The sequence below is a fragment of the Pelophylax lessonae genome (genome assembly GCF_965119305.1).
Source record: "Pelophylax lessonae genome assembly, chromosome: 1".
In the NCBI taxonomy this organism is placed as follows: Eukaryota; Metazoa; Chordata; class Amphibia; order Anura; family Ranidae; genus Pelophylax; species Pelophylax lessonae.
The window spans coordinates 255,259,593-255,272,001 of NC_138768.1; the positions used below are offsets into that span (position 1 = coordinate 255,259,593).

The 12,409-nt window shown below is 41.9% G+C and overlaps 1 protein-coding gene across 1 annotated transcript in view; it reads right to left on the reverse strand.

Annotated features, from left to right (window-relative positions):
• GALNT9 (polypeptide N-acetylgalactosaminyltransferase 9) overlaps nucleotides 1-12,409 on the reverse strand; it is a 450,947-nt gene that overhangs the window by 204,196 nt on the left and 234,342 nt on the right. Inside the window, exon 5 of the mRNA XM_082253021.1 lies at nucleotides 7,862-8,059. Coding sequence (XP_082109147.1) covers nucleotides 7,862-8,059 — 198 coding nt within the window. The remainder of the gene's footprint in view (nucleotides 1-7,861; nucleotides 8,060-12,409) is intronic.

The window sequence follows — 12,409 nt, forward strand, 5'->3', positions numbered from 1 at the left end:
CGCTGTGTGCTCGGCCGATGCCGGCACCTGTCTTCCGGTTCCCTTCCCTGCGAGCGCTGCTGCACGGGGGGGGGGGGGGGAATCGGTGGCAATTTAAAAATTGTAAATACTCTAAATGACATATTACAAAGTTGTGATCCTAATGGATCACACTGTATAATGCCATTTCACCACAGCATTGCACCTGCCTGTGCTTTTCCATTTCTTTGTGCCTGAAAAATAGAGAACGACCATGGCATCCAAAAAGCTTTCTTTTTCCGCAAAAGCGCTTTTAGACGAACTGGAAAACAGCGACAGCGAAACTGAGTTACTCGAAGAACTGAGTTATAGCGATTCCTGGGAAAATTCGTCATCAGGTACGGAAAGTGAGGCCAGCGACGATTCTGATGTCTTTCTGGCACATAGCTCTGTTGGAAATTCTGAAGAATCATTTCATATACTTCCCAAATTCCACAAGCTATGTGCCAGACAGAGACATCAGAATCGTCGCTGTTGTCACTTTTCGCACCTGATGACGAATTTTCTCACGAATCACTATCGCTCAGTTCTTCAAGTAACTCCGTTTCGCTGTTTTCCAGTTCATCTAAAAGCGCTTTTGCGCAAAAAAAAAACTTTTTTGAACGCCATGGTCCTTCAATATTTTCCAGGCACAAAGCACTGGAAAAGCACAGGCAGGGCACTGGAAAAGTCACCAGCTGCAATCCTTTGCTGAAATGGCATGATACAGTGTAATCCATCAGGATCACAGCTTTGTATCATGTCATTTGTGTATTTACACTTTTGAATTTGCCGCCGGTTCCACCCCCTGCATCTCAACGCTCTCAGGGAAGGGAACCGGAAGGCAAGTGCCGGCAATCGGCCATGCACAGAGCGGGGAGAGAGTGTGAGGATGGCGGGGTATCACAGGGAACGTGAGTAACATTGTGGGGTAATCCCAAGTGTGGCTTGGGGTACCGCTTTTGGTACTGAAAGTTAACCCCGAGCCACACTCGGGAATATCGCCAGGGAGGTTAAATTCAACGTAACCCAGTTATGTGCAACTTGTTGACATAAAAAAAGTTAATTAAATCCAACATATCATTTTTTTGAGTGTGCTCAGCTCAGACACCAAAGTATTTGAGGGGATCACTTGGTAGGTAAGTGTGCCATAATGTGCTAATATGTGGCACATTTTAGTACATTATGGCATAAAGCACCACTTTGTATTTTTTTATGACCATGTTTAATTCTACAGAAAATGATGTACAGTATATGTGCATGGATGTGAACCGCAGAGAAACATATTCACATTTAAAGTAGATGTCACCTCTAACTAAATAATATTTAGTTTGCTAAAGCACTGTGTATCATACAAAGTTGGCCCTTTTTTAAAAAAATAAATAAAATACTTCTCTTTGTCTTTGTTTCATCCTTTGTTGGATGTAGCACTGCTGATTTACTGTTGTCCTTTCTCTGCCTGTTCTTGTATTCCTCAGTGCAGGTTTCCTGATAGTGGTAAGATGTAATATGTGTGCTGAAAGAACCACTTGTGTTCTACATTGGAGGCCTGTGTGGTTGGGCGATGATGCTGGTGATTAGGACACAGGGGCAACACTTTGTCACCCTATAGCAGGAAGTACTCAAACAATAAACTTCATAACAGTTATTTAACAAAAGCTGCGGATTTAAAAGTATTAAAAAAAAAAATATTTAAAATTGCATTAACATGTGCTGTGGTAAGATAAGGGCAATTCACATGATATGCATTGGAGCACTGTGGTACCATACCAATGCATTGCAGTGAGCCACATTTTACTATGCAATTTGTTGAGCTGTGTTACAAAAAAATAGTGCTTATGTTAATGCACTGGATCCAGCCTTAGTTTTCAGATTTGGTACAAAACTAGTTAACTTGGACATTGCAACAATAGTGTTCGTTTTTGCCTTTCAATGCCAAGAGCATCATATATATTACATATTACAAAGTCGGTAATGTACATAAAACTTCACAGCAATCAAAAAGTTAAAAAAATGTAGAGGATGTAATAGCAGCTTAAGCTTGCTTCAATTTTTGTGTGGCATGTCCACTGCCCGTAAAATTAATCTGTATGGTTACAAAATCACCCCAATCAATTGTACAGAATCTAAGTACAGGCATTCTCCGCAGTCATGGCATGTGCTCTGGTTCTCTATCTGTTTTATTTTTTAGCCTAAAATAGCAATTCATGATAACAGTGGGCAGAAACATCTTGTTCACAGATAGCCCGGTGGCTGTGAATGAACCCAGAACTGACTTCATGGGCAGTACCACAGTCAAAAGATCAAAGGTTCTATGCCCCCAAACTCCATCTGATGTACACAGGTCTATTGTTGTCAGTTTGCTTATATTACATAAAAAAAATGATAATAAACAATTATATACATATACAGTATCTCACAGAAGTGAGTACACTCCTCACATTTTTGTAAATATTTTATTATACCTTTCCATGTGACAACACTGAAGAAATTACACTTTGCTACAATGTAAAGTAGTGAGTGTACAGCTTGTATAGCTGTAAATTTGCTGTCCCCTCAAAATAACTCATCACACAGCCATTATTGTCTAAACCGCTGGCAACAAAAGTGAGTTCACCCCTAAGTGGAAATGTCCAAATTGGGCCAAATTAGCCATTTTCCCTCCCCAATGCCATGTGCCTCGTTAGTGTTTCAAAGTCTCAGGTGTGAATGGGGAGCAGGTGTGTTAAATTAGGTGTTATTGCTCTCACGCTCTCATACTGGTCACTGAAAGTTTAACATGGCACCTCATGTCAAAGAACTCTCTGAGGATTTGAAAAAAAGAACTGTTGCTCTACCTAAAGATGGCCTAGGCCAGGGATATTCAAACTATGGCCCTCCAGCTGTTGTGGAAGTACACATCCCATGAGGCATTGTAAAACTCTGACATTCGCAGACATGACTAGGCATGATGGGAATTGTAGTTCCCAAACAACTGGAGGGCCATAGTTTGAAAATCCCTGGCCTAGGCTATAAAAAAATTGGCAAGACCCTGAAACTGAGCTGCAGCATGGTGGCCAAGACCATACAGCAGTTTAACAGGACAGGTCCCACTCAGAACAGGCCTCGCCATGGTCGACCAAAGAAGTTGAGTGCACATGCTCAGCGTCATATCCAGAGGTTGTCTTTCGGAAATAGACGTATGAGTGCTGTCAGCATTGCTGCAGAGGTTGAAGGCATGGGGGGTCAGCCTGTCAGTGCTCAGACCATACGCTGCACATTGCATCAAATTGGTATGTATGGCTGTTGCCCCAGAAGGAAGTCTCTTCTAAAGATGATGCACAAGAAAGCCCGAAGTTTGCTGAAGACAAGCAGACTAAGGACATGGATTACTGGAAACATGTCCTGTGGTCTGATGAGACCAGGATAAATGTATTTGGTTCAGATGGTGTCAAGCGTGTGTGGTGGCAACCAAGTGAGGAGTACAAAGACAAGTATGTCTTATCTACAGTGAAGAATGGTGGTGGGAGTGTCATGGTCTGGGGCTGCATGAGTGCTGCCGGCACTGGGGAGCTACAGTTTATTGAGGGAACCATGAATGCCAACATGTACTTTGACATACTGAAGCAGAGCATGATCCCCTCCCTTCAGAGACTGGGTATTCCAACATGATAACGACCCCAAACACTACTCCAAGATGACCACTGCCTTGCTAAAGAAGCTGAGGGTAAAGGTGATGGACTGGCCAAGCATGTCCCTGGATCTAAACTCTATTGAGCATCTGTGGGGCATCCTCAAATGGAAGGTAGAGTGAAAGTGAAAGAGGACTCCAGGTGCCAACCTGTGAAGCTCTGGTGAACTCCATGCCCAAGAGGGTTAAGGCAGTGCTAGAAAATAATGGTGGCCACACAAAATATTGACACTTTGGGTCCAATTCAGACATTTTTACTTAGGGGTGTATTCACTTTTGTTGCAAGCAGTTTAGACTCTAACCTCCCTAGCGGTATTCCCGAGTGTGGCTCAGGGTTAATATAGAGTACCAAAATCGGTAACCCCGAGCCACACTCGGGATTACCCCACAATAAAACTTACCTTCCCCCTGCGATCCCCCGCCATCCTCCCCGCTGTCCTCCAGCCATCCTCCCGCTGTCCTCCCGCTGTGTGCTCAGCCGATGCCGGCACCTGTCTTCCGGTTCTCTTCCCTTCTAGCATTGCGACGCAGGGGGGAGGAACCGGCGGCAAATTCAAAAATGTAAATACACCAAATGACATGATATAAAGCTGTGATCCTAATGGATTACACTGTATCATGCCGTTTCACCACAGGATTTCACCAGGTGACTTTTCCAGTGCCCTGCTCTGCCCTGCTGTGCTTTTCTAGTTCTTTGTGCCTGGAAAGTTGAGAACGACCATGGCATCCAAAAAGCGTTCTTTTTTCGCAAAAGTGCTTTTAAACGAACTGGAAAACAACGACAGCGAAACAGAGTTACTTGAAGAACTGAGAATAGCGATTTGTGGGAAAATGTATTATCAGGTACGGAAAGCGGCGATTCTGATGTCTCTTTCTGCCACATAGCTCCGCTAGAAATTCTGAAGAATCCTTTGATATACTTCCCAATTTTTTTTTAGTTTTGGTGCAGAATGAGTAATTTGAAAATAATAAAGAATTTGATGAAACTACTCATTCTACAACAAAACTAAAAAAAAATTGGGAAGTATATCAAATGATTCTTCAGAATTTCCAACGGAGCTATGTACCAGAAAGAGACATCAGAATCGTCGCTGTCGTCACTTTCCGTACCTGATGACAAATTTTCCCACGAATCGCTATCGCTCAGTTCTTCAAGTAACTCTGTTTCGCTATCGCTGTTTTCCAGTTCGTCTAAAAGCGATTTTGCGCAAAAAGAATGCTTTTTGGATGCCATGGTCGTTCTCAATTTTCCAGGCACATAGAACTGGAAAAGCATAGGCAGGGCACTGGAAAAGCCACCAGGTGAAATTCTGTGTTGAAATGGCATGATACAGTGTAATCCGTTAGGATCACAACTTTGTATCCTGTCATTTGGTGTATTTACATTTTTGAATTTGCGGCCGGTTCCACCCCCCTCTCAACGCTCTCAGGGAAGGAAACCGGAAGACAGGTGCCGGCATCGGCCGAGCACACAGCTGGAGGACAGTGGGAGGATGGCTGGAGGATGGCGGGGAGGACAGAGGGGGTTTGCAGGGGAAGGTGAGTTTTGTTGTGGGGTAATCCTGAGTGTGGCTCTGGCTTTCCGCTTTTTTTACTGTATATTAAGCCCGAGCCACACTCGGGAATACTGCTAGGGAGATCATTATAATTTATGATTTCGTGTTTCAAACTTTATCATACCCGGGATGTCTACTAGACTCTTGTTTGGACAGATTTAAGTGGGTTATTCCTAAGACTTACAGGCCTAAAAGATAAAACAACATATTTCCATGCAAAACAATGTACCACTTTTAGCACAAAAATTCTGACATAATCAGACCGCCAGGGAGGTTAATGGTTGTGTGTTGAATTATTTTGAGGGGACAGCAAATTTACACTGTTATACAAGCTGTACACTCACTACTTTCCATTGTAGCAAAGTGTAATTTCTTCAGTGTTTTCACATGAAAAGATATAATAAAATATTTAGAAAAATGTGAGGGGTGTACTCACTTTTGTGAGATACTGTATATATATATATATATATATATATATATATATAAAATATAATTAAATAATATTTAAAACCCAAAAATATAAAAATAAAAATATACACAGAAACAGACCGACATGCACATAACATTTTTAGTTTAATGCCAAATAAATAAAGTAGCAAAGATTTCTAGTATTTTCTAAGAGCCTCCCCTTCTCTTCACTCCCTACTGACCTCTGCACACCATCTCTTGGTTTCACCCCCTATGCATCTCCCAGTACTGCCCCTTTTAGAGAATACAGAACCTATTGTCATTTTATGGTGTCACGTAGTTTATATGGAATGTGTTATTTATATCAAGAAAAGCAATAAAATATATCCCTTGCAGCCAGCGATAAAGGCCCCCCAGCAACAATAGATCACCCAAACAACAGTAGACCCTCCCCCCATAATTATAGATCTCCAGCAACAACAGATCTACTTCAACAAAAATATATCCCCCACTAGCAATAATAGATCTCCCAGAAGTCAGAAAAAAAACAATAGACCCCTCCCTCAACAGTAGGTCGCTCCTAACAACAATATATCCCCCGCAACAATAAATCCCCAAGTGACAATCAATCCCACAGCAGCAAGCATTAATAGATCCCCCAGCACACCCCAGTACCTCATGTCATTACATACATTAAGTGCTGAAACTACAGTCCCCCTAAAAAAAAAGTCCAGAGTATAAGTCAAAAAATTTTATTTGTTTCCATATCTTTAATTTTCTCTCTTTTGCAAACATCTTTACATTTTCTGAAATAAACCTAAATTTACATATATTTATCTTTTATTACCTTATGGAAAGAGAGGTAAAGACATTGCTCTAGAAAAGAAAGCCAGAGGGCTATGCAAATACAATTTTATTGAGCACATACTGTAGGTGGAATGCAACGCCACAACAGCAAATTTGAGTCTTCATAGAATGTTTGCTCATGTGTATACCAGGTTGTATTCCATTCACATCTGTCTGCTACATTTCCAAATCAGAGGACTCAGCACAGGCACAGCACAGGCGTTTAATAGCATATTCATGTCTATAAACTTAGAAACAACAATCATATCTTACTTGTGTAGCACCCTCTTAGGTAGGTGCTAATGAGAGAGTATAGTTTTTGGCTCTGTATGCCTATCAGAGGAGCAGCAGGCAAATCTATATTGCTCTCTGCTTATTGGAGAGCAGGATCTGTTAGTGAGGTCTGCTCATTGTGCTCAGTATGCAATTCATTATGTCTAGAGGAGTGTTTCACACTGGTCCAAAAGGGAGGCATGTTAGACAGTGGGAGGAAACCTGACAACTGGATACATAGGCTTTGGTACAGTCCTGGTGATTGGCAGGGGCAGGTCGCCTCGGTGCATTCTGGGATACTGTATAAAAGCCAGGAACACATGTGCTGTGAGGTCTTTGGCTGGAGAGCAGAGTCCCGGAGGGAGAGTGGCGGCTGCCTCCTCCTCTGTAGCAGTGGCACGTAGCCTCAGGTGGGTCTTCCTGAGGGCCAGAGGCACAGAGCTGAACCCAGAGATCCAATAGAGCTGACTGAGGGGGAGACACTGGGGACCCTAGAAAAACAGTATGGTGATTACAGGGGCTCCTGTTGAGGGGCCTAAACTGAGGGGGGGGGGGGCACCCCAAGAGTAGGATAGTCAGTGGACATGTGTTGGCAGTCAAGAAAGAGGATACTGAGGAGAGTGTCCTGAAGATACCCTTAGTTCATCAAGTCGTCTTAGGAAAGAGACTTAAATCTAAATTCACCTCAGTGGCAAGGTGGATTAACAGCCTGGCTGTGCAAAGAGATAGAAGTCCTCCAGTATTGTGAATAGTTAATTCGGAGTATTATCCCAATCCTAATTTATAATAAAATCCAAAAACAACTACATACCCCTGGACTGAATATTGGACGAGCCAAAGAGGAAAAGTGAGAGACTGCGCATGTCAAGGTTGCTAATGATAACTCAGGGGGACCCGTAAGTGTGAAATTTGGCAGTCCTCAAGGGGGCAGTGCTACACTTGCTAATGTTTACTTTTGGTGCTTATAGTGATCATTATTATTCAGGAAAATTAGTATGCAAATCCACGGGTAATAGATATCACTTTTGTGGGAAGCTGCTTTTGATAATTATATTAAATATATTTGATATATCAAAGGATCACTGTTCAGAAGAAAACAATATTGGCTCACCTTATTGGAGCAGACTCATCTCCTTTCTCCAGCCAGTCCTGAGGAGGAGTGATGTACATGCACCAGAGGCCCCAATTATATCCATGAGCTGCATTGGCATACTGTTGTACCTCAAAGGTGTTGTACTTGATGTTGTCAATTGCTGGCAAAATTATTTTACTTCGATCTTCTTTGATCCTTGTAATGACAGGCTCGGCCCTAAATAGAAAACAGCGATTTAGAATTTTAACAGATCTGTTAAACTACGGCAGGTCAGACCCACTATGAAATGAATCTCTGTGCCACCATAATTTTCAAAAGATAGTTTTGAACTAGTGGAGGCATAGCCATCTTGTATCAGAACAGGGGAATGGATGGATTAGAAACTGTAGGTAGTTTGTTACAGGAAAACTTGAGTTGCCCAGCTGTGCACTAGGGATGATCAAACTTTTGAAAAGTTCGGTTTGACCAGAACACCCAAACTTCCCGAAAGTTCGGCCCGGATTTCAGAACCCCATTGAAAACAATGGGACCCGAACTTCGGTAATCAAAAAAACACCATTTTGAAGCCCTAAAACCCAATAAATGCCCCTAAAAAGTACCTAGGGTTCTGGGTCATGACCCAGGGACTATTAATCACACAAAAAAAGTTCTTAAAAATTGTAATTTTTGATAGAGAGCCAATTATTGAAAAAATTATTGAAAAAAAAAAAGAGATTTCTTTGGATTTAGTGTCTGATGGGTCTAAAAAGTGTACCTGTGAAGTTTCAGCTCTGTAGCATGTCCAGAACCAGAAGTTTGTTTGTATTAGAATTGCAGTAGAGCAGGATAGTGGCTCCGCTATTTTCACACCCGGTTTTTTGTTGCAGGCGTTTATAGGGCTTTTTTGTGGACATGTTTGGAGGCAGGCATGACATCTGAACTTCTGTGTAGGGGTATATATATACACACACACACACACACACACATGTATGTATATATACACATACACATATATAGGTGTAAAAGTAGCAGAACCCTATGCCTGCGCTAATTAAATAATTCGCAGGCATAGGGCTATGCTCCTATCACACCTATATGTGTGTATGTGTATAAATACATATAAGTGTGTGTGTATATATACCCCTATACAGAAGTTCAGATGTTATGCCTGCCTCCAAAGGCGCCCAAAAAATGCCAAAAAAATGCCTGCAACAACACACCTGGGTGTTTTTGTTAACATTTTTTTGGGCATTTTTTGGGCGTCTTTGGAGGCAGGCATAACATCTGAACTTCTGTATAGGGGTATATATACACACACTTATATGTATTTATACACATACACACATATAGGTGTGATAGGAGCGTAGCCCTATGCCTGCAAATTATTTCATTAGCGCAGGCATAGGGTTCTGCTACTTTCACACCTATATATGTGTATGTGTATATATACATACATGTGTGTGTGTATATATACCCCTACACAGAAGTTCAGATGTCATGCCTGCCTCCAAAGACGCCCAAAAAAGGCCCAAAAAAAAGCCTGCAACAAAAACACCCAGGTGTGTTGTTGCAGGAGTTTTTTTTGGGCATTTTTTGGGCGTCTTTGGAGGCAGGCATAACATCTGAACTTCTGTATAGGGGTATATATACACACACACTTATATGTATTTATACACATACATATATAGGTGTGATAGGAGCGAAGCCCTATGCCTGCTAATAATTTCATTAGCGCTGGCATAGGGTTCTGCTACTTTCACACCTATATGTGTGTATGTGTATATATACATACATGTGTGTGTGTATATATACCTTTACACAGAAGTTCAGATGTCATGCCTGCCTCACGTCCACAAAAAAGCCCAATAAACGCCTGCAACAAAAATGGCAAGGTGTGAAAGTAGCGAAGCCACTATCCTGCTCTACTGCAATTCTAATAGAAATCTTTTTTCTATGGCGGTCACCCTGACATGGAAGGGTTTGGTCAACCTGCCATAGCAGTCAGAGTCAGTTAACCCTACACTACACTACGGTCCCCAGACACTTAACACTTTCCCTACAGAAACTAGACTATTAAATCTAACTATAGTGTAAAATAGTAGTGTATGGAAAAATTGTGCGCAGGATCTGTGATCAAAATAAAGCTGCAACCTTAGAACCAAATATCCACAAATGAACAAATGTTCTCCTGTTCATTTGTGGATATTTTACCTATCACTTGTATTTTCATTTGTGGATATTTATATTTATCACCTGCATTTTCACCTTTTATTATGTTAACACATTCATTTTGAGTGTCCATCACCACGGAACACATACACCCCTTGCACCCCTGTGCACATTTGCTCACAGTGTTCACACAGTTTTTACTGTATAACAAACACGGTACACACCCCAGGAATGTGAGTGACACTCAATATTGTGTCAATTCCACTTTTGATTTGTGACATATATCAATTTAGCGCACCGGATTTTTCATACACATAGTGGAAAATAGTACCCTAACTACACTAGATATCCCTTTCCTCACTAATAATTGCTAAATGACACTTTGAAGCAGGAGTAACAGAACTGCTTCCACTCTCTTCCACAGCCCTGTATTAAAGTGCTAGAGATTTGGCGGGGCTATCTTATATACTGGGGGGTGTATTCACTACTGATTGGCCTCTGGACCCCCTAGTCACTCCAATCACATTCCTAGCATCCTCCTGCCCCCTCAATTGGCTTTTACTGATGGTTCTGTTCCAATCATGGGCTTTTAAAGCCCAGTTCCTGTCCCATTGCATTTTGGTCGGTTCTGGTTGCCGAATTCTGAACTTTTTCAGCAAAAAGTTTGAAATTCGGCCGAATTTCGAACAGTCAATGTTCAGGTCGAACCGATGGTCGACCGGAACCGTTCGATCATCCCTACTGTGCACTATAGAGTTTACTCATAAATTAAAGGGTGGCAACAATTTTTGAAAGCAATACAAAATGTCAGCATATCAGTTTACTGGGAATGAATGAGCCATTGGTCAAAATACTGTCACTAGAACTTCATCACTAAAATATATGGATTTAGACTACATCTCCAGCAAATATAACATAATTCAACATACAGGTCCAGTTTTATTAGTTTAGGGTGATTTACTGAAGGCAAATAGGTTGTTCACTTTGCTTTGTGAAAATTCCCCTTGCGAAGAATCAGGTTCAAGGAAAGTAAAGAAAAACTGTGTTTTTGTTTGCACTTGCTTTGTTTCTGAGATTCACCTCATTCCTAAGCTTAGGGAAAATTCTCTTCAAAACTGAGCTCCCCATTTGTCTCTAGAAAATAATCCCTTTAAATCACCTGTCAAACACAAGGTCCGTGGGCTGAATCCGGCTCGCCAGGCCATTTTATGTGGCCCTCGCATCCAGGGCTTTTTCAGCTAGAATGTTGTGAAACACTGCTCCGCCACCTCCAGCTTTCCTCCTCCACTTCCCGCTCACCATTGTGACATATAAACACAGAAGCCTTCCTCTCACAGATCCGTGATAGAGAAAAAAGCAGTGCCGATCTAAGAGTAGTATGTAAGTAAAAACAGTACGTTTAATAAAGCTTGCCCTTACAAGACAGATGTCCTCCAGGAAACAATTTGCCGGTAGCGCTGGTGGCTTCCATAGATTCGGGCTCCTCTCTCCACTCACGGACCCGAAGCAATGGAAGCCACCGGCGCTGCCGGAAACATGTTTCCTGGAGGACGCCATGCAGCTCCCTACGGACTTGAAGGATGCCCTTTTATACATGCTGTTTACTTACATCTGTCTTGTAGGTGCAACCTTTATTAAATGTACTGTTTTTACTTACTAACTACACTTAGATCGGCGCTGCTTTTTTTTCTCTATCTGCTTTTTACACAGAGCTCGTTCCTACTCTTATGAGCTTACTGCTGCTCTAATAGACTCACCTCCACTACTATTAACGGATTGTACTTTATGTACTTTAAACAAACCCTACCTCTGCTACTGTCATTATCCCCACCGCAGTACGTTAGTCACACCAGACCTGCCACAGCGCTTGCTTACCCATCTTCTTTTTCTCTCACAGATCCCTGCCTGCCCTGCACTCATGGCAAGGGCAAGGGGGATGCAAATGCATGCACAGTGTGGGATAGGGCATCATGTGGTAAGCTTCACTGTGCTTTCCCTCCTAAATTCTGCACTCTGTATGAAGCGCACTCCTCAACCCTTCCCTCTGTACACAGCGCACCCCTTAACTCTGCACTATGTACGAAACACACCCCTGAACTCTGCATTCTGTAAATAATGCATTCCTGAACTCCACATATAATGTACTCCTGGAATTTATTGCCCATTTAAGATTTTTCCACTGTTACTGTGCAATTTGGCCACACCAATTCAATACGGCTTAACATGGGGGAGAGTCATGGTTGAGTTCTGACATATATTCTCTGTAAAAAAAGCCCTGGAAGCATTTATATAGTCTTACAGATACAACAGGCCCATTGAGGGTAACCATCAGGCTGATATGGCCCGCAGTGAAATTAAGTTTGACATTAAAATAAAAAACGTAAATATTCAAATTTCCATTTTGCAATTGTCATTTTG